A 20,736-nucleotide genomic window follows, 5' to 3' on the forward strand; every position below is an offset into this window, starting at 1 on the left:
CTGTTTGGGCTTTCTCTCACCCCAGGTCCCGGGCCACAACCTCGGCTAAGCACCATCTCTGTGCCTTGGCCTGGCTGCAGTCCAGCAGGCCTTGCCCCTCAACATGCACACTGGGTGTGGGTTCATCAGAAGAACTTTACTCAAAGGAAATGGGAGCGTATGGCCTCCTGGCCCTGCCAGCCAGGGAGTCCCAACCTCGGATGGGCCTCCCCTTCCCTGAAGGTAGTGTGGCTGCCATCAATTACCCTGGGGTCTGGGATCTCCATGTAGTTCCACAAACCCTCAAGGAGGTCCCTGACCCCGTGGGTCCCACCCCAGTGCACTACGGGTGATGGCGCAGCAGCACCTCTGAATGGCACTCAGCAGGGGTCGGGTCACCGCCTGGGGGGGCTCAGGGGAGCTTTGGGCCTCCCCTGCCCTGTCTTCCCAACCTTCTGCCCCAGAGTGGAGTCCTGGTCTGCTCAGGAGCGTGCCTAGCCCATCTGGCTGCAGTAGCACGGAGGGGAGAAGACCCGTGCGTCCACTGAACCTGCAAGGAGAGCAGGGTTTGGTCAGCACTTGGCCCTGCCCATCCCTGAGATTCCCCCCTTCCCCCACCAAAGCCCCACACCTGCACAGCCACCAGCCTCGGTCTGACTTTTCTAGTACTTGCACTCTTGCCCCTGCAGGCACTGACAGCTCGTCTTCTTGGCTGCCCTCATAGGCTTGGGAAACACAGAACTGGGAACCTGGGAGTGGGCACTTGGGGGTTAACCACAGGGACTCCTATCTCAGTCCCTCCAAGATGTGCTCTCACTGAATCCCCACCTCTGGGCCCTCTCCGGATCTCTGCTGATACCAGGGACCACTAAGACCCACTGGGGCCCCCACCTGCTATGGGGACCAAGCATGTTAGGTGACTGCCACCACCTAGTACTTCTACAACATCCCTCCCCTGGGTCAGGTGCTTCCTGTACCCCAGCTGCACACTGCTCCGTCGTGGTGGTGGGCATGGGGAGGAGGGTTAGTCTCATACCACTACTCTCCAGGGGCTGTCCCCCATCTTGGCCCTGGCCCTGGGCCACCTCCTCCAAGTAGGGAGCAGGAAACCATGCCACCTGCTGGTCTTCATTAGCTACGAGCCACCAGCCTGTGTACAAGACAAGGAGCTCGGGGCTTGGATCCCCAGGCACGCTGGGAACCTGGGGGCCGCAGGTTAAGGTTAGTCCTGACACCTGCCCAGCCCCACCTGAGGGGTGTCGCAGCAGCACCTCTAGTGCCTCCTGAGCTTGCACAAGAAAGGGTTGGCCCCTTGTGTCCTGGGTGCTGAAAGGCTGCAGAGAGTGCAGTCTTAGAGCCACCATGCTGCCTATGGCAAGGCTTCCCGCAGGGCAGGGGAGGGGCTCTTCCTGGACAGTCAAGATCACCAGGCTGGAAGGCAATGGTAGCAGGAGAGGTGTGTGAGGATGGGCTGCCACCCCTCACAAGTCCACCCAGCCTTGTACCTCCTAGACCCTGTCCCCATCCTCCGAATGCTTCCCACAGGGAGTTAGGAATTGGGCAGGTACCTGCCAGGTGGCAGTGAAGGCTCCAGGTCCTGAGGCTGTGGCTCAAAAAAGGCCCTGAGCGCCGGCCCCCTGGACACATGCTCTACCACCAGCAGCGTCTGCAAATAGGTCTCCAGCAACCGCAGGCGTGCCAGGCTGCGGCCTGTGCGACCCCCACGTGCCAACAGCAACGCAGATCTGTCTGTGGGCAGCACATGGGCAGACTGTGGGGCCCCGCCCCAAGGCTCCCACCACCAGGCTCCCACTGCCACCCCTACCCCTCCCAGGATCCCTGTGGCCTGACCAGGAAGCTTGGGGAGAACTCGGTGGGATCTCTGCAGCAGGCCTGCCTCCATCGGGAAGGTCTCCTTGAGGGTCTTCTAAGGGCGAGAACCAGCATACGGGTCTTTGAGAGCCCACTGAGTTATCTCGGGAGGGCAGGATTCTTAGAGGATCTTAGGGGCTAGAAGCCAGCATGGGCATTAGGGCGGGCACTGTGAGGGTTGGGGGAGTATTCAGTTGTAGGACGTCAGGGTCACCCCAGGTTCACTCACGTGCAGCCTCCTGAACTCATCGCAGCTCCTTCGCACGAAGGTGTTGCTGTTGTCTGACCAGCGCACGGAGAAGGCGAATGTCTGCTGGAAGAAAGAGTGCGGCACCTGGGAAGGACTGACCCATGAGTTCCCTCCCTCCCTCCCTATTTCCTTTTGAGGTTGGCAGTGGCCAGACCGTACTTGGAGCCTCTCTGTCTGCACCAGAGCTGTTGCATGTACTGACACCGGGTGCCGCGGGCCCGCCATAGCTGTGGCCTGATAATGGGTTGAGCTCCCTCCCAGAAGACTGCTTGGAGCTCCCCTGTCTGCCTCAGACAGGCCAGGTCCTTGCAGCACTGCCTTAACCCTGTGTCCTCAGTTTCCTCACTGGGCTCCAAACTGAAGATCTAGGTGGAGAAACAGGAGCAGAGGGCTTGGGGGGTAGGAGGAAGAGCACAGAGGCCTGGTGGGAAGGGGGGCGGGGCAGGGACTGCTGCCTGAGGCCCTCCTGCCCCTATCCGGTGGTGGGGGGAGGAGAAGGAAGCCATCAAAGTGCCCCGCCAGGCCTGGCCCACCCTCCAGACTGTCCCATAGTGCTGTGTAATGCTGGGATTGGCGAGAGCCTCCGGAATTTGCCTGGAGTGCTGACACCAGTTGTCACCAGTAATGGCTTTATCCTTACAGTGGAGGAAAGATCTCTGGGTGTCCCCAAGGAGGAAATTTGGGTTAAGCGGATAATGTCAGTTTTTCTCTGTGTTTTGGAGAGCTGGACCTCAGGCTCACCCCAGAGTTTCCCTCTCTCTGGTTTTACAATTCGTTAAAAGTTACTGCAAACACAGCGCCTGAGATCAGGAGGAACCATCTCCCCATTGGGGCAGTGAGAAGACCCTGGAATCTCCAGAGGGTGTGCCCTGGTGCCCCACAATTCTGGGCTGCTTCCTTACAGGGGAGATTTCTGGAGCCCCATCTAACCTTGGCCCAAATAGTTCTTCCTGCTGATGGGGCTGCCTGCTCTGTGTTGGGACAGCCACCCCACCCCAAGACCTTCAGGGAGGGGTCAGCCTCCAGAGCATTCCTCCAGGGAGCCACCCTTGTGGCCTGGACAAAGAGCTTTTGTGTGTCCCTCCAGCAGCTCTCTCTGAAGCTTTCCAGCCTTCCCTAGTGAACACTTGCTGACATGCAGAGTGCCTTTAGTCCTCGACCTCAGTGGGGGCCATGCTGAGGGTGCTTCGCCTGCAGGGTCCAGCCAGGTTGGAACAGGGAAGACAAAGGATAGAAGTCAGGGAAGGGCCAGTTTATGAACAGCTGCTGAGGCCCCCTCAATTTCCCCAATTGACAACCCCACTCCACATTCCCTGCAATTTGGATCCTTTCCACTCTCTCCCTCTCTCTAGCCCCTACCCTTGTTTGGACAACTACCCAATGCCCATGACCCCATGAAGTTCACTTTAAAAAAAAAATACTTTTAGAGAGAGGGGAAGGGAAGGATAGGGAAACATGAGTGAGTGGTTGTCTCTAACACATCCCCCTACTGGGGACCTGGCCTGCAACCCAGGCATATGCCCTGACTGGGAATACGAACCAGTGAACTAGTGACCTTTGGGGTCGTAGGCCCATGCTCAATCCACTGGGCTACAGCAGCCAGGGCCTCAAAGTTCACTTTCTAGAGGAATCTTTGCAAAACAGAAATGGGATCAGACAGAAATACCCCTGCCCAAAACTGTCTAGTAACTTCTGATGGGCCCTTGGAATAAATTCCCAGTTCCTATGGCAGCTGACAAGGTCCTTGATGGGCCTGTACCCACCCCAGGTCCTGTCTCACTGTCCTTTCTCCCCATGCAAGAGGCCAAGACCCTCCCACCTCCAGGCTTGTCCTTGACTGCCCTCAGCTGATTCCTGATCACTTTCTCAAAGAGGCCACCCGAATTCTGAATTTACCACATCGTTATGGTTATGCCCCCACCATAGTTTGAAAGTGAACATTTATTAGTGTAACTGTTTTTGTTCTGTCTTGACCACTGGATTATGAGCTGAGGAGGTCCCATTGTATCTTGTTCCCCACCTTCCCAGCGCCTGGAACAGAGCTTGGATCAAATGAAGCGCTACACAAATATTTGCGGATTGAATGAATGTAGGTATGGAAACAGGTATCCCTGAGGCCACTCCTAACGTGAGTTTAACTCCTTCGTGCAAGCTAGAGGATCCGGGGCCGTTCGGTTTACGCAGAAGCCCAGAGACACACACCGCCTCCTTTGTCCCACCCTTTTCCCTAGAGCGTGTTACCATGGCGCCGGCCCTCTGGGCTGATCCCCTGGACCCCAGCCCTAGAGCTCACCGCCCTCTGTGCGCTCAGTGCCTGGCCCTTCGTTGCCGTGGCGCCGTGCAGCCAGCTGGGGGGCGTGCCCTCAAGCACTGAGTCCGGCCCCTAGTGCACAGCACGGTCAGAGCGGAGGGATGGGGGCGTCGAGGGCCGCAACACGGGCTTCGCCTCGGCCGCAGCCCGAGTCCACGGCGCGGCCGCGGCGCACCTTCCACAACACTCTGCTCTTCTACTGGAGGAAGCGGGAGCCTCGCCATGAAGGGCAAAAGCCGGGCTCCCGCAGCAAAACTAGGCCCAGGGGCGTGGCCAGGACCCGGGCCCCCCGCGCGTCCTCAGCCAGAACCCGTACTTCGGGCTCTGCCTCCTCGAGGGTGCGGGCCTCAACTCCCAGCTCCACCTCCACGCCGGACCCTGCCTCCACGCGGGACTCCGACCCCAGTCCTATCCCCAGCCCGGCCTCCGCCCCCGAGTCCGCGGCGTGCGCGCCGGGCTCCTGTGGCCGCGTCCTGGCGGCCGCGCGCGCGCTGGCCTGGAGGTCGCCTTGGAGGCCTTTCTGGAGGCCGAGCTGGCCCGTCAGGCCCTGCGCGGGCAACATGGCGGCACCCAGCGAACGGTGGCGCTTCGGCGGCGGGAACCTCTTCTCCTTTCTGCCCGGAGGCGCGCGCTCCGAAGCAATGGAGGACCTGGTGACGGACGCGCGTGGCCGTGGTGCGGGACGGAGAGATGCCGCCGCCGCATCGGCCCCGACTCCGACCCTGGCGCCGGCCCCCGACTCTCAGGTCTCGGAGGACACCACCCGGAGACGGCCCTGCCGTGCGTGCGTGGACTTCAAGTCTTGGATGCGGACGCAGCAGAAGGTGCAAATGCCTGGGGGCGCCACCTCTCCGCAGAAGCTCGCGAGCCCTGCCCACCTCTAGCCCTGGCCTGCACACGACTTCCCTCCCCGCCCCCGCCCCTTGGCCCCCAATTTTGTTCTCAGGCGCCCGGGGCAATCCTCCCAATGCAATCCCAGGGACCCTGGCCCTGGCCGAGCGGTCCCATAGGTCCATAGGTCCCTTGCCTGAGAAATTTATGCCCCGCAGAGTAGGCTGTTCCTGAACCTTGCTCCCAAGGTAGCCCCGGCCTTTCGGCTTTTACACTTACGTGGGCCGAGTCTGCCGCAGGACTAATATCGAGTCAGTGGGCCTCCAGCTGGGGAGGGAAAAAGGGGAGCTTTGTAGGCTTCTGGTCGGGCGAGACTGAACTGACCCTTGGTTGGCCTCCTTCCGCAGCGGGACAGCAAGTTTAGGGAAGATTGTCCTCAGGATCGTGAGGAACTGGGCCGCCACAGCTGGTCTGTCCTCCACACCCTGGCTGCCTACTACCCCGACCTGCCCACCCCAGAACAGCAGCAAGACATGGCCCAGTTCATACATTTATTTGCCAAGTTTTACCCCTGTGAGGAGTGTGCAGAAGACATAAGGAAGAGGTAAGTTATTCTGTACCGTCTGCAGGCAACAGAGCATCCTACCTGGAGCCTGGACCTGGGGCCCCTGATTGGTATCTTAAAAGAGATCCTAGAGAAATAGGTGCAGAGATGGCAGAGACTGGCAGAGGGTTGCCAAGAGCAGGGACCAACAACAGAGCTGGGATTGGATCATCTGAGCCCTCAAAGGCCAAGCAGCCTGGGGCTGCTCCTGGGCACCACTGCTTTCTGCAGCCAGGGTCCTGGAGGGAGGGCTTTCCTCAAGAGGTCCCTTGCTTAGCACTAACGGAGAATCCAGCAGTTTTAAGGAGGACTCCAGTTTGACTTCTGGAGCAGGACTGCTGGTTTCAAGACCTTGAAAAATCGCTGCTTTTGCTTACAAGAGCCATGGCTCATTAGATTGCCCAGGAGCCATTGTTTGGCACCCATAGGTGTTTCTGGGCTAGATGTGGGGAGGGTGCAGGGCAGCCTTTGCTGTTTGAAGCCTGGGCAGTTAGAACGAGAGCTCTTGCTGAGCTGAGTCTCCAGGGCTCCATGTGCTAAAAACCTGGTCTGGTTTTTAGTTACGCTTTTGTGCAGGCGTAACACTGCACACTGCCTGGGGCCAGGCAAGCTGAGGTGTAGCTTCCTGATTGTTATGAGGTTGTAAAGTTACCTGGTCTATGTTAATGTTTTACCTTGGGCTCTTGTCAGTGTTTACCAAGCTCCCCAAGTGGGAAATGGTTGCAGAGATGGCAGATGGCAGAAGTAGGTGCAGTAGTGCCCAGGAGTCTACCACTCCTGGATGCTGCAGGGCCAGCCTCTTTTGGGAATTACTATGTCTCAGAACATGAGGGTACGCCTGGAGTAGCTTACAGCCATATCCCATCTCTTCCCTGGATTGAGCAGGCAAAGAGCTAGCTGGCAGGGCAGGAGCAGGGGACCACTGCCTACCCTCATTCCACATGTGCTTCTGACCCTGCAGGATACATAGGAACCAGCCAGACACGCGCACACGGGCATGTTTAACCCAGTGGCTGTGCCGCCTGCACAATGAGGTGAACCACAAGCTAGGCAAGCCAGACTTCGACTGCTCTAAAGTGGATGAGCGCTGGCGGGACGGCTGGAAGGACGGCTCCTGCGACTAGAGGGTGGCCAGCCGGAGCCCATGGGGCTACCTGGCTAGAGAGGGGCAGGGCACTTATTAAAGTGCAGCAGAGGCAGAGGCTGTTGTGTTTTTGTTGGGTGGTCCGCAGATACTGCCTATGGGGGCACTTTCCTTCTTAGGTTTCAAAGGTACCTGCTGCAGACACCGCGATGGCCGCCTCAGCCGAGGCCTTGTGGGGCTGCAGGTCAAGGAGTAGGAACAGCCTAGGCTGTCCCTTTTGTCCTGGATGCAGCCTCCTGCCCACCTCATACCCTGGTGCCCACTTCCCCACACAGGAAGGAGATAGGCTTTGCTGGGCTCCCCTGCCCCACAAAACACTCAAGACCAGGTCCTTGTCTCCCCAGTATGTAGCTATGGACAGCCGCAGTGACTGTAGCCCCAGAGGCTGTGTGCACTTCAGGGAAGAGGCCTGGGGACTAAGCTTTCCACCTTGCTTAGTCCTTACAGGCAGGGAAAGTGCAGGTAGGGTTCTTTTCTGAGGGTCCGTTGATCCTGCAGCCCATTTTCTGTCCAGTACAAGGCTTTCCAGTCTTGTCACAGACTTCCTGGGGCCAGCTTCCTTGGAGCGTGAGACCAGAATAAAACGCTGAAGAAGTGACTGAGAACCTGGCTTCCGTGTGCTTTGTGCTGGGACTTGTGGTGGACAGGGCCTGCCCTCACCCCACTGTGGTCACTCCTTCCTCCTGTCCAGGTTCTGGCTCCTAAGGAGGAAGGAGACGTTTCAAGGCAAGAGTGAGCCAAGATATTCCAGGAACAGCAAGGAGGCCGAGTTCCTGGAGCTGAGGGAGGGTTGTCAGAGAGATGACGGAGAGTCAGGTGGTGTGAAGTTCAAGGCCTCAGCATGGATTGTGGGGATTTTTATTTTTACTTACTGATTTTTTTTTTTTTTTACAGAAAGGAAGAGAGGGAAAAAAACATTGATATGTTTCACTTATTTACGATATGTTGTCTCACTTATTTATGCATTCATTGGTTGCTTTTTGTATGAGTCCTGACCGGGGATCAAACTTGCAACCTTGGCATATCAGGATGATGCTCTAACCAACCGAGTTACCTGGACAGGGCCAAGGACATGGTTTAAATACTCAGCTTTAAAATATTTATTTTTAGAGAGGGGAAATGGGGGAGAAAGGGAGAGAAGTATCGATTGGTTGCCTCTTGTATGCCCCCAACTGGGTACCTGGCCTGCAACCCAGGCATATGCCCTGACTGGGAATCGAACCAGCAACCTCTGTCTATAGGCCAGTGCTCAAACCATTGAGCCACACCAGCCAGGGCATAACATCCAGCTTTTGTGACAGGAAGATCTTGGAGGAATTGGAGCCAAGGCATGGCGAGATGTGACTTTTTTTGAGAGAGAGAGAGAGAAACATTGATTTGTTGTTCCACTATTTATGCAGTCATTGGTTGCTTCTTGTGTGTGCCCTGCCTGGGGACTGAACCCACAACCTTGGTGTATCAGACTTACTGAGCTGACCCAGCCAGGGCTGACCTGTGACTTTTGAAAGGTTTTCTGAGCTAGGATGAGGTAGGCACGGGTGGAAGCAGGGAGGGCAGGCACCCACGTGGCAGCTGAGGTGAAGCTGGCCCCAGGGTGGATGGGAGAGGATCCTGATAAACTCTTGAAGGTACAGCCAAGAGAGAGAGCCAGAGGTGGCTGGGATTCTGGCCCACGAAGCTGTAAGGATGGAGTTGCTGTGTGGATCAGAGAGTTGGAGATGGCTGTGAGTGGAGCAGGTTTGGGGGTGATGTGGACCCGGCTTTTAAGCCTTTCTGATCTGCTCACCCATGCCTGCTCCAAGGCCTTGGCTCCCAGCTGGAATGGCTCAGCAACAGTGTGTGTGCCCCATCTCTGTAGTCAAAGCTCCGTCACGCCATCTCCAGAGTGTTTCGGCCTCTCCCTAGGAGGCCACGCTGTTGCCATGGCACCTTCAGCACCTTCATCTGACTGTTCTCACAGCAGGCTTCCAGAAGGTGGTGCTCTGAGGGGCCAGGTGACACAAATAAATAGGGGACTCCCGGCCAAGATGGAGGCATAGGTAGACACACTGTGCCTCCTCACCCAACCAAAAGGACAACCACAAATATAAAAACAAAAAATAACCAGAACTGACAGAAAATCGAACTGCATGGAAGTCTGACAACCAAGGAGATAAAGAAGACACATTCATCCAGACCTGTAGGAGGGGCAGAGATGGGCAGCCAGGCAGAGACGACTTGCGGCAAGATGGTGTTTGGAGGACTGGGGTAGGCAAGGCAGTGGCTGGCAGACCAGAAGTCCCACACTCTTGTGCAGATAAACCAGGAGAAATAACTGCGGGGCCAGACAGACCTTGCAACCCAGGGCTCCAGCTCGGGGAAATAAAGCTTCAAACCTCTGATTGAAAACACCTGTGAGGGTTGATACAGCAGTGGGAGAAACTCCCAGCCTCACAGGACAGGTTGTTGGAGAGACCCACAGGGGCCTAGAGCGTGCACAAATCCACACACTCGGGAACCAGCACCAGAGGGGCCCATTTTGATTGTGGGTAGCAGAGGGAGTGACTGAAAACCGGCAGAGTGGAGCAAGTGGCACTGTTCCCTGTCCCACCCCTCCCCCACATACAGCGTCACACACAGCAACCAGCGTTACCCTGCCCCAGTGAACACCTAAGGCTCTGCCCCTTACTACGTAACAGGTGCACTGAGACAAAAAAAAAAAAAAAAAAAAAAGGCCCAAGTAAAAGAACAGATCAAAGCTCCAGAAAAAATACAACTAACCAATGAAGAGAGAGCCAACGTATCAGATGCACAGTTCAAAACACTGGTAATCAAGAAGCTCACAGAGTTGGTTGAATATGGTCGCAAATTAGATGAAAAAGTGAAGGCTATACCAAGTGAAATAAAGGAAAATGTACAGGGAACCAACAGTGATGGGAAGGAAACCAGGACTCAAATCAATGGTGTGGACCAGAAGGAAGAAAGAAACATCCAACCAGAACAAAATGAAGAAACAAGAACTCAAAAAAAAAATAAATAAATGCGGAGAGGCTTAGGAACCTCCAGGACATCTTGAAACGTTCCAACATCCAAATCATAGGGGTGCCAAAAGGGGAAGAGGAAGAGCAAGAAATTGAAAACTTACTTGAACAGATAATGAAGGAGAACTTCTTCAATCTGGCAAAGAAAATAGACTTCCAGGAAGTCCAGGAAGCTCAGACAGTCCCCAAGAAGTTGGACCCAAGGAGGAACACACCAAGGTACATCATCATTACATTCGCCAAGATTAAACAAAAGGAGAGAATCTTAGAAGCAGCAAGAGAAAAGGAGAGAGTTACCTACAAAGGAGTTCCTATAAGACTATCAGCTGGATTCTCAAAAGAAACCTTGCAGGCAAGAGGGGCTGGAAAGAAGTATTTCAAGTCATGAAAGGCAAGAACCTACATTCAAGATTACTCTATCCAGCAAAGCTACCATTTAGAATGGAAGGGCAGATAAAGTGCTTCCCAGATTAGGTCAGGTTAAAGGAGTTCATCATCACCAAGCCCTTTTATATGAAATGTTAAAGGGATTTATCTAAGAAAAAGAAGATAAAAAATATGAACAAAATGACAACAAACACAGTTATTAACAACTGAGCCTAAAACAAAAACTAAGCAAACGACTAGAACAGGAACAGAATCACAGAAATGGAGATCACATGGAGGGTTATCAGCAGGGGAGTGGGAGGGGGAGAGGGGGGAAAAGGTACAGAGAATAAGTAGCATAAATGGTAGGTAGAAAATAGGGGGAGGTTAAGAATAGTGTAGAAAATGTAGAAGCCGAAGAACTTACATGTGTGACCCATGGACATGAACTAAAGGGGGGAATGCGGGTGGGAGGGGGTGTGCAGGCAGAGGGGGGAAAATGGGACAACTGTAATAGCATAATCAATAAAATATGTTTAGTAAAAAAAAAAAAAAAAAGGCAGGGAGCAGTCAGCAGGTAAGTTACTCTTCCTTCCCCAGCACCGTTCTCTCTGGCTTTTCCTGAGTAGCCTGTGAGTCAGTGTGGTCAGGTCAGGAACACACCACCTGTATTTCTCCTCTTCCCTGCTTCACTTCCCTTACTCACTTCTAGCTTCCCTGGGTTTCAGCCCCTCTCCCCCTGCCCAATAAAACTCTTAAACTTTGCTGCAGACTGTTTTTCAGGGCAAGCAGGCTAAAATAAGTGGGCCTCTAGTTCAAGGGCAGCTCTGGCTGGAGCTGTGGGCACTTAGTCCAATAGAGTGAGCATAGAAAGAGAAGAGCCATGATCGTGTCCGGGGTCCCTAAAGCTTGGTCACAGGTTGGACAAGAGGAGGGAACCTGAAAGGGTTAACAAGAAAGGGCATATGAAGTAAGAAGAACATGAGGAGAGAGTGACATCTGAGAAGCCTTTCCAGGAGGGTGGGGAACATCAGCATCTGACTTGGCCCTAGGACTAAAGGGAGCAGTGGCATGGGACAGCTGGAGGGGAACTGGAGTCAAGAGTGGATGTTCGTTAATAGAAAAAAGTGCACCGTTGTTTGGGTGCTGATGCAAATGATCGAGTAAAGGGGCAAGTGGTGGGGCCACAGATCAAGACAGAACAGTTGCTGACAGGCCAGAGGCAGTCAGACGGGATGCACAGTGTAAGGACCTTGACTGGTGGGCAGCCCCTCTGGCCACACCTGCCCTGGGATGGGTTCCCCAAGAGGCTGGGCCAGGCACCACCCTCTATCCACAGAGGCCATGACAGGGACCTGGACCTAAGTCACAGCTCTTCAGATTATATGGTCTAGGAACTCAACCCGCCTATTTACCACCTGAGAGATGGGAGGTAATGTTTCAACCCCCACAGGTCTTTGTGAAGTGCTTGGCACTGTAAATGCTCAACAAATGTGGCTTGTCTATGAATGACCTAGACAGACACGTAAGAGTCATTCGGGCTCCTGCTAGGCTGGGCTGGAAGGCACCTGGAGGAAGGGTTACTGTCTAACTGGGGGTCCAGCGATCTGTGGAAAAGATTCAGCAGTGGCACAGGGCCGATAAGTCCCATTTCAGCTGAACTATCTCTGATGCATCTCTGCACTCCTTGGTCTCAAACTAAATACATCAGCCATAAGTCAGTCCAGGAAACCCAGGGGTGTTGAAGACTCCGAGCATCCTTGAGATGACATCTGGCCACCCACAGGAAAGGAGCAGACATGCCCCAACTCCCACCCGTACTGGCCTGTGGGCTCTGCCCACCTGGACAAGTGCCCCTAAGGGCAGAGGCCATTCTCCCTCCTTGTCAGGAAGGCTAGAACCCTTTGAAGAAGCTAGGGTGCAGTGGGGGGTCATGGGGGGAAAGGCCTGGAGTCTGCAGAAGACCAGGGCCAGGGAGCTGTGTTCCCCTTTCCTGAGGGCTTGGGGGAAGACAACTGGAGCCCTCGGGCCTCACTTACACATTCATGAAAGGGCCCTGCTCAGAGGAGCGAGGTCAGGTCCCCTCTGTCCATCCCCCGGGCTACCGCAAAGGCGGAGCCCAGTGTTGGACAGCCCAGTGTCCGCCTGTACTACTTGACTCCACCTTGTGAGGGGCAGTGGGGGCCCAGCCCCTTGCCCCTGCCTGTGATTGCGATGGGCAAGTCAAGCCGCTGAGGGTTGGGGGGGGGTGGAAGGAGGGCGGGGCGGAGGGCTCTAGCCCCATGCGTGGACCAGTGCTGGGGGTGGGGGGGGTGCGGGCTCGGCCCCGCCCTGCGCGCCCCCGCTGCAGCCAGCGCGCGCTCCCAGGAGGCGTTAGAGGTAGAAGCAGCACCAGCACCTTCTACAGCAGCAGCAGCCACGGGCTGTCTCGGGCGGGGTCGGCCTGACTGACCCAGGGACTGAAGGCACGGGGGCGCGCCGCCCGCTGGGGCCGGCCATGGAAGGAGGTTCCTTCGGAGCAGGCCGTGCGGGGTCTGCCCTGGACCCCGTAAGCTTCGCGAAGCGGCCCCAGACTCTGCTGCGGGTCGTGTCCTGGGTGAGTGGCCCCTGCCCCGGTACCCGACTCCCACCTCGCCTTGCATTCCTTTTCTTAACCCCTTGCCCCTCACCCCCATCCTTTTCCTTGCCCGCCCCCTCCCCCTCCAGCCGCAGGTTGGGGTGACGTCACCGGGCCGGGCGCGCCCACCGGAGGGCGGGGGAGGGGTCGGCGACGACAACCTGGGACCTTGGGAGGTCACCGCCCGCCGTCCCTACCCCCAATTCCTCCGTAGGTCTGACTGTCCCCTTTTTCAGTCCTCCCTCCGTTTTTCCTATTCTTGTGACCTGGAAGCAGGCACAGGGGTGGGGACGGGATTCGTGGAGGGGATCCGGCCAGCGTTCTCAGCCCCAGGAGGGGGCTACGGGAGCCGAGAGGATCAGGCAGAGCCTCTCCCCTGCTTCTCCTGCACACATATCCTCCAGGCTCCTTCGAAGGGAGCTGGCCCTTCCCAAGCCCCCCAGTTTCATCTGTGAGTTGGGGGATGCTCGGGTATCCTGGGTGGGGCAGCCAGATGGGGCTCTGCTTTGGGAGGGCTGACTGGAGGTGGTGTGGAAGGGGCAGATTCTGGGGGCAGCCTAGCTGCTGAGGCATCCCCAGACCAGGTGGCCTGCTCCTCCTTCCCACTCCTCCAAGTAGGAGAGATGGGAGGTAGGGTGCTGAGTTCTGGAGGTAGCAGCTGGTGGTAGCTGCACTTACTGGCTGGTTTTAGAGTAGGGCGGTGCCCAGGGTGTTGCAGGGGGCCTCTGCCTTTCCTGGGGGGAGTTGCTGTGGCCTGACCAGGATGTAGGAACCGTACCTTCCGGTCTCAGGTCTGGTTCAACTTGTGGACCACTCCTGGGGTACAAGTCCACATCCTGCGTCTCAGTTCCCCTCTTGACTGAGTCTCTAGGCGCTGGGGTGGGGAGGGAGAGAAACGAAATTAAACTGGAGATCTCCCCCCCACCCCCGGAAACATAGGCCTGCCCAAAGCTAAACGGGCAACGTCTGGTTTAAGATGACCGTGGTCCACCTCTTACCTGCCTTCCATCCTTTGTGGCGACAGGGTGATGTTTGACTGAAATGCAGAGGTCAATCCTGTTGCCTTTTGAGCCCAAACACTGATGTGTGGTATTAATAATTAATCCTACTAATGTGGGGTCATCATCCCTTGAGTGCCCACAGGTACAGGACGCTGGGTGGGCATTCTTTCTCTCCCCAACATCCCACGAACTGAACCTGTCACTACATATGACACGGTAGGAAACAGGGCTGCACTGCTCCTACATGCTGCGGGCGGGTCCCACGCAGGGCCTGGCCCACAGCGCGTGCAGCTGCCCCTCTGTTGCACCCCCTACACTCTGGCCTCTCTCTCCCGGCTCCATACCTACCTCCCCCAGCACCACCGGCTCAAGCCTGGAATCACCGGTCCAGGTGAAGGCTCCTGTTCCCACACTCTTGAGTGGGCTGTGAGGAGACACTACCGGCCCCATGCAGTGCAGAAGACCCAGCTCGAATATCAGCCCCGGCTCTTATCAGCAGTGCGACCTCAGACAAATCACTTCACCTGTTGGAGCCCTAATTTCCTCATCTGTAAAGGGAATAAGAACAATGAATGGCACCTTCGTGATTTTCTGGGAGCATTCTATGAGTGAACGCATGTAAAGTAGCAGTTTTAAGCACGGTGCCTGGACATAGGAGTTGCTCACCAAATGGTACATGTTGTCCATAATTACTAAATGACTGAGGGAGGTATTAAGGGAAGGGTGCCCGAAGACCCTCACCTAGAGACAGGGACCCTGTGCCGCAAGGGAACGCAGGGACAGTCCCGAAGGCGTGGCCGCACGCGAAGGGCCACGGAGACCTCAGTCCTCGGCAGGGAGGGGCGCCACCGCCAGGGCTTGAGCACCACCCGCCGCCCGCAGGTGTTCTCCATCGCTGTCTTCGGGCCCATTGTCAATGAGGGTTACGTGAACTCCGAAAACGGTCCGGAGCTGCGCTGCGTCTTTAACGGGAACGCAGGTGCCTGTCGCTTCGGCATCACGCTCGGCCTCGGGGCCTTCCTCGCCTGCGCCGCCTTTCTGCTGCTGGACTTGCGCTTCCAGCAGATCAGCAGCGTCCGCGACCGCCGTCGCGCGGTGCTGCTGGACCTGGGCTTCTCAGGTGGGTGTGGCTGGGCGGAGAGGGGCGGGCCAGGGACGGGAGCGCCTCGGACTCCTAGGGGGCGGGGCCGCGGGAGGGCGTCTAGATTCTCGGGTGGGTGGGATTGGAACTGGGCTGGGCTGGGCTTCCCTGCTCCTGCTGCCTGTACCCTGCATGGTTAAGGGGAGTGTTCCAATGGAGCGCGCCTAACCCTTACACTTGCCCTCAGGGCTCTGGTCCTTCCTGTGGTTCGTGGGCTTTTGCTTCCTCGCCAACCAGTGGCAGCGCACGGCGCCCGGCCCAGGCACCACGCAGGCTGGAGACGCAGCACGGTCCGCTATCGCCTTCAGCTTCTTCTCCATCCTCAGTTGGGTGAGTGCGGCCTGCGGGCGGTGAGAGCCGGGCCAGGCTGGGTCCGCTCTGGCTGACCCTGGGCTCCTCTTCAGGTGGCGCTCACCGTGAAGGCCCTGCAGCGGTTCCGCCTAGGCACCGACATGTCGCTCTTTGCCACCGAACAGCTGGGCACCGGGGCGGGGCAGGCCTACCCCGGCTACCCAGTAGGCAGCGGTGTGGAGGATACCGAGACCTACCAGAGCCCGCCGTTCACCGAGACCCTGGATACCAGCACCAAAGGGTACCAGGTGCCCGCCTACTAGTGGTTGGTGGGCTCAGACTAGGGCCGGAAGGCTGCCCCAGCGATGCAGGGCCCAGGGCCTCCTGCGACCTCCCTCAGGTCCTGGTCCAGCTCCAGGGATGGAGGAGTGGCCACTATGGGCTGTCTGGGACCAAGAGAGGATAGCCTCCAGGGTGCCAGAGCTGTACCCTCAAGTTTCCCCAGTACCTTTCATCTCCAGCCCCAGGCCTGAGGTCTTGAGGAGGGGACAGCACAGCCCTGGACATGTGTGCTCCAGTCTACAGAGGATCAGCCTGGGCAGGGGGCCATTCCCCTCATGAGGCAGCCAGCCCAGGGCTTACCTGTCCACTCAGGAGTCAGGGATCCAGCTGTCCTCCATAGCCAGGTACAGGGCCTGCCCCAGACTGCCCCATGCCATGACCCAGGGAGCATGGCTGATGGCCACTGTTCCCCCATCTCATGTCACCGTGGGTAGTGGCAGTTCTTGCTCTTGTTGTGGTGGTTCACCACGCGGGGCCATGTGGTCTCTGGAGCCTCCCTCCCGTTCCTCTCACCTGCTCACTAGAGTAGCCTGGCCTTGTTGATGTTGTGATTGTGGTCTTCAAGTTTCACCCGGTAGTTTCCATGCCCTGCCCCAGGCCTCTGCCTGAGTGGGCAGTTCTGGCCGGGAAGGCACAGCATGGCTGTAGGCCTGGGCACCAGCCTTTTCTCAGCCCTTCAGTAAGACCTTACCCAAGGGAGGCTTGGGACACCTGTGTGCCTGGCAGACAATCCCTGGAGAGGAGAGAGGCTGCATTTGTCCATGGTGCCCTGGAGACAGCATTCTGTGCAAACCCCTTTACCTTGGTTTCCTAGACCAGTCCTTGAACTCCCCACCCTGCACCCCATTTTAAGGCCCAGTTCAAGGTTGGGGTCCCTCTGTATAGCTGACTACTCATGCATTGCTCAAAGCTGGCTTTTCATTATACCAGATGCGGTTGCCACATTTAATTCTTACAAACGGACACCTCCCTCTGGAGTTGCAATTGAGTGACAACCCTGTACATTGTAGCATAGATCAATTATGTGTGGATATTTAAGTGAACATGTTTACAATTTTTGTATATATGGATTTCTCCTGTCCTCTGAAAGAACAATCTGTGATTGTGTATTTTCAGTGTCCCATGTTCCAACTGCAAGTTCTTTACAATAAAGACTGTAGCCCTGGCTGGTGTGGCTCAGTGGATGAGTGCCAGCTTGTGAACCAAAGGGTTACCGGTTCGATTCCCAGTCAGGGTACATGCCTGGGTTGTGGGCCAGGTCCCCAGTGAGGGGCGTGTGAGAGGCAACCACACATTGATGTTTCTCTTTCTCTCTCCCTTCCCCTCTCTCTAAAAATAAATAAAATCTTAAAATTAAAAATAAAGACTGTAAATGAGTTTACTGTGGGCCAGGTGCTCTTGGACTCACTTCTACCCCTACCCCTCTCAGTGGCAGATGCTGGGATCTGAAGGGCACCAGGCCCCAGAATGTAGGAAGGGACAGGGAGGTGAGGCCAGGCTGACCTCCACGTACCGGGGGCTTCAGGCCCACCAGCCCCTCACCACACATCACACTGGGCTGGCACTGAATTGCCCAGAGCTGGCTCTCTGAAATGCTAGGGAGATCCCCATCTCTTTTATCCCTCTTATAATAGCAGAATAACTGAATATTTCTTGTGGGAGTTAATGTTTAGTTCTTCATCAGTCAATGGATGTAAACTTTTGAGTCTACGTGATTTCCATTTTTTTTAATTTAATTTAATTTTTTAAAATATATTTATTGATTATGCTATTACAGTTGTAATAGCATAATCCCCCCCCACTCCACTCCATCCTGCCCACCCCCCTCCCTCCCACATTCCCCCCCCATAGTTCATGTCCATGGGTCATACTTATAAGTTCTTTGGCTTCTACATTTCCTATACTATTTTTACCCTCCCCCTGTCTATTTTCCACCTATCATCTATGCTACTTACTCTCTGTACCTTTACCCCCTTCTCCCCCTCCCACTCCCTTATTGACAACCCTCATGTTCTAGTTGTTTGCCTAGTTTGCTCTCGTTTTTGTTTTAGGTGTGGTCGTTAATAACTGTGAGTTTGCTGTCATTTTTACTGTTCCTATTTTTGATCTTCTTTTTCTTAGGTAACTCCCTTTAACATTTCATATAATAAGGGCTTGGTGATGATGAGCTTCTTTAACTTGACCTTATCTGAGAAGCACTTTATCTTCCCTTCCATTCTAAGTGATAGCTTTGCTGGATACAGTAATGTTGGATGTAGGTCCTTGCGTTTAATCTTGGGTAATGTAATTATGATGTGCCTTGGTGTGTTCCTCCTTGGCTCCAGCTTCTTTGGGACTCTCTGAGCTTCCTGGACTTCCCGGAAGTCTATTTCCTTTGCCAGATTGGGGAAGTTCTCCATTATTTGTTCAAATAAGTTTTCAATTTTTTGTTCTTCCTCTTCTCCTTCTGGCACCCCTGTAATTCGGATGTTGGAACGTTTCAAGGTGTCCTGGAGGTTCCTGAGCCTCTCCTCATTTTTCTGAGTTCTTGTTTCTTCATTCTTTTCTGGTTGGATGTTTGTTTCTTCCTTCTGGTCCATACCATTGATTTGAGTCCCAGTTTCCTTCTCATCACTATTGGTTCCCTGTACATTTTCCTTTGTTTCTCTTAGCATAGGCTTCATTTTTTCATCTGTTTTTCGAACAGATTCAACCAAGTCTGTGAGCATATTGATAACCAGTGCTTTGAACTGTGCATCCGATAGGTTGGCTATCTCTTCATCACTTAGTTGTACTTTTTCTGGAGCTTTGAAGTGTTCTGTCATTTGGGCCATTTTTTGTTTGTTTGTTTGTTTGTTTGTCTTGGTGGGTCTGTTACTTTAAGGGGCGGAGCCTTAGGTGTTCACCGGGGCGGGGTTGCTCTGGTCGCTATGCTGTGACGCTGTACGTGGGGGAGGGGCCAAGTGGGAGCAATGGCGCCCTCCTCACTCTCCTCCAGCTTTCAATCTTTCACTCCGATACCCACAATCAAACTGGGCCACTCTGGTGCTCGTTCCCGAGTGGGTGGGCCTGTGCACACTCTAGGCCCCTGTGGGTCTCTCCAACGACCTCTCCTGTGAGGCTGGGAGTCTCTCCTGCTGCTGCCCCAGCCCCTACGGGCGTTTTCAATCAGAGGTTTGAGGCTTTATTTCCCCCGTGCTGGAGCCCTGGGTTACGCAGTCTGCTTCGCTCACCACGGCTCGTCTGGTTTATCTGTGGGCGAACGTGGTGCCGCAGGGTGCTACCCACTGCTCTGCCTGCCCCCTTCTCCACCACTCTGAGTCCAGCCCTCTGGGTTTATCTGTGCGAATGTGGGGCCGCAGGGTCTGCTAGTGCTCGGACTGCCTGCGCCATTTGTCCCACACTCCGCCAGTCTCAGTCCCACCACAGCCACGCGAGTCCTCTCCACCCCGGTGCCCGTCTCCGCCCCTCCTACCAGTCTGGATGAATGTTTATTTTCTATTTCCTTGGTGTCGGTCCCCCTTGCTGTTCGATTCTCTGTCAGTTCTGGTTGTGCGAGGAGGCGCAGTGTGTCTACCTACGCTGCCATCTTGGTTCCTGCCGATTTCCATTTTCTTGAAGGATAGTTTTACTGGTTATATAAATGTTAAGTCATTTTTCCTTAGAACTTGCAGATCTTACACTGCTAACGAGAACGATGGTAACAGTACAATTTGCATTCCTTTGCAGGTTATCTGTCATTTTGGTAATAATTTTCTTCCAAGTTGTGTGTCTAGATGTGGCTTAAAAAATTATCCTTAGTGTTTGTTTTTTTTTAAACCATTCTTCAGCGCTTGGAACAGGCTCTCATGATTTCTCCAGTGTCCCCCACTCACCACCTTCTGCTCCTGGGACCACCATCAGGTGTTCTGTGCAGCTTCCCGAGCCGCATTCTAGGACCAGTTGCCTTTTGGAGATCTCCCCAGCTTGGTCTTGTTTACTTTTGAACCCAACTATTTTCATGTCAGTTTTTTATTTCTACGATTTCTAGTTGGTTAATGACCTCCTGGTTAAGTGAAGCAGTTAAGGACTGTCTCTGCAGCTGGAATGCTGGCTTTGCCACATTGCAGCGTGGTCATCGCAGGCGAGCCTCTTGTCTGTGCCGCAGGTTCCTGTCCTGTGAAAGGATACGAGTTCCTAGCACGCAGGGTGGGATGACAACTTGTATAAACCACCTTAACAGGTGAAGAGTTCAAGCAGTGTTTGTCACACAGCCAGAACTAAAGTGTCACCTAGTTTTATGGGTTTTGCTTAAGAATAGTATTTTCAGTATCATTAATGCAATATCCCAGTTTCCAGATTACTCTTCTGTGGGGTTGGTTGTGCTCAGGTCTGCAGAGGGTATCGCAATAAAGTGCTTCTAGTGTGTGGTGGGAAACGCAGGTGGCCTCTCGGTGGCCTCTGATGCACTGCCCCATGGAGGGCGAAGGGGGTGGAGGCTCTCCTCTCCCAGGAAGCACTGAGTACAGGATGCCACACACAGGGACACTGCTCTGGTCCCCGCACAGGCAGGCAGTGATAATGCAGCCTTGTGGCTCTGGCCTGGTTCCTCTTCAGGCCACTGACTTTGGCCTGCATCACCATGGGTGTCCCCTTCTGCTCTCAGAAAAACATCTCCATTTTTTCTCATCTAAGGATGTTTCCTCTGCCTTACATGGATGTAGTGAGAATTTTTTCCTATTTATGTTTGGGGCAGAAAGGGGAGATTTCAGGGTGTCTGGGCCTTTCCCAAATACTAGGTCACAAATTTTCTTAGATATTCAGATGTGCTCCCCAATCCCCCCTGTCCACTGTTTCTAACTTGTTCTTGTTGAAGTTCATCTTTAGTAGCCCTTTCACCCCCCTACGGATGTAACCCTTGTGTCTGTGAACCTCTCACGTTCTGGAAGCAGTTTTACTGGGCACAGGGTCGGTCAAGCATGGCTGTCTGCTCCTGGCAGTGCCAGACC

At 55.0% G+C, this 20,736-nt stretch overlaps 3 protein-coding genes across 10 annotated transcripts; 2 read left to right on the forward strand and 1 right to left on the reverse strand.

Moving 5' to 3' along the window:
* Window positions 1–4: 4 nt before the first annotated feature.
* NOXO1 (NADPH oxidase organizer 1) lies at window positions 5–4,510 on the reverse strand. Of its 5 annotated transcripts, none has more exons than XM_071222003.1 (9): window positions 4,395–4,510; window positions 2,261–2,466; window positions 2,081–2,161; window positions 1,831–1,906; window positions 1,548–1,728; window positions 1,229–1,410; window positions 1,016–1,129; window positions 611–728; window positions 5–529 (listed from the first exon to the last, which is right to left on the reverse strand). In XM_071222003.1, the coding sequence occupies exons 2-9, from the start codon at window positions 2,324–2,326 to the stop codon at window positions 283–285; spliced, it is 1,065 nt and encodes a 354-aa protein (XP_071078104.1). In that variant the 5' UTR covers window positions 2,327–2,466; window positions 4,395–4,510; the 3' UTR covers window positions 5–282. The 5 variants fall into 5 exon arrangements, with proteins under 5 accessions (XP_071078104.1, XP_071078103.1, XP_045045664.2 ...); XM_071222002.1 differs by having other exon boundaries at window positions 2,081–2,164; XM_045189729.2 differs by having other exon boundaries at window positions 2,081–2,185.
* Window positions 4,511–4,513: 3 nt separating this feature from the next.
* On the forward strand, window positions 4,514–7,596 carry GFER (growth factor, augmenter of liver regeneration). The gene is made up of 3 exons (XM_024553198.4): window positions 4,514–5,236; window positions 5,651–5,847; window positions 6,809–7,596. The coding sequence occupies exons 1-3, from the start codon at window positions 4,514–4,516 to the stop codon at window positions 6,969–6,971; spliced, it is 1,083 nt and encodes a 360-aa protein (XP_024408966.2). The 3' UTR covers window positions 6,972–7,596.
* A 5,151-nt stretch (window positions 7,597–12,747) lies between these two features.
* SYNGR3 (synaptogyrin 3) lies at window positions 12,748–17,117 on the forward strand. Of its 4 annotated transcripts, none has more exons than XM_024553196.4 (4): window positions 12,748–12,973; window positions 14,878–15,115; window positions 15,324–15,466; window positions 15,541–17,115. In XM_024553196.4, the coding sequence occupies exons 1-4, from the start codon at window positions 12,875–12,877 to the stop codon at window positions 15,748–15,750; spliced, it is 690 nt and encodes a 229-aa protein (XP_024408964.1). In that variant the 5' UTR covers window positions 12,748–12,874; the 3' UTR covers window positions 15,751–17,115. The 4 variants fall into 4 exon arrangements, with proteins under 4 accessions (XP_024408964.1, XP_053783905.1, XP_053783899.1 ...); XM_053927930.2 differs by having other exon boundaries at window positions 12,894–12,973; window positions 14,353–15,115; window positions 15,541–17,117; XM_053927936.2 differs by lacking the exon at window positions 12,748–12,973 and adding an exon at window positions 13,520–14,667.
* Window positions 17,118–20,736: the final 3,619 nt, after the last annotated feature.

The sequence above is a fragment of the Desmodus rotundus genome, chromosome 1 (genome assembly GCF_022682495.2).
Source record: "Desmodus rotundus isolate HL8 chromosome 1, HLdesRot8A.1, whole genome shotgun sequence".
In the NCBI taxonomy this organism is placed as follows: domain Eukaryota; kingdom Metazoa; phylum Chordata; class Mammalia; order Chiroptera; family Phyllostomidae; genus Desmodus; species Desmodus rotundus.

Coding starts and splice junctions, on each gene's coding strand:
- NOXO1 (XM_045189729.2), bottom strand. CDS start 2,326: ATGGCGGGCCCGCGGCACCCGGTGTCAGTACATGCAACAGCTCTGGTG. Junction 2,186..2,260: donor TGCAGACAGAGAGGCTCCAA/GTACGGTCTGGC, acceptor AGTCCTTCCCAG/GTGCCGCACTCTTTCTTCCA. Junction 1,130..1,228: donor GCTGCTGCGACACCCCTCAG/GTGGGGCTGGGC, acceptor TCTTGTACACAG/GCTGGTGGCTCGTAGCTAAT.
- GFER (XM_024553198.4), top strand. CDS start 4,514: ATGGGGGCGTCGAGGGCCGCAACACGGGCTTCGCCTCGGCCGCAGCCC. Junction 5,237..5,650: donor GGATGCGGACGCAGCAGAAG/GTGCAAATGCCT, acceptor CTCCTTCCGCAG/CGGGACAGCAAGTTTAGGGA. Junction 5,848..6,808: donor GCAGAAGACATAAGGAAGAG/GTAAGTTATTCT, acceptor CTGACCCTGCAG/GATACATAGGAACCAGCCAG.
- SYNGR3 (XM_053927930.2), top strand. CDS start 14,692: ATGACTGAGGGAGGTATTAAGGGAAGGGTGCCCGAAGACCCTCACCTA. Junction 15,116..15,323: donor GCTGGACCTGGGCTTCTCAG/GTGGGTGTGGCT, acceptor ACTTGCCCTCAG/GGCTCTGGTCCTTCCTGTGG. Junction 15,467..15,540: donor TCTTCTCCATCCTCAGTTGG/GTGAGTGCGGCC, acceptor GCTCCTCTTCAG/GTGGCGCTCACCGTGAAGGC.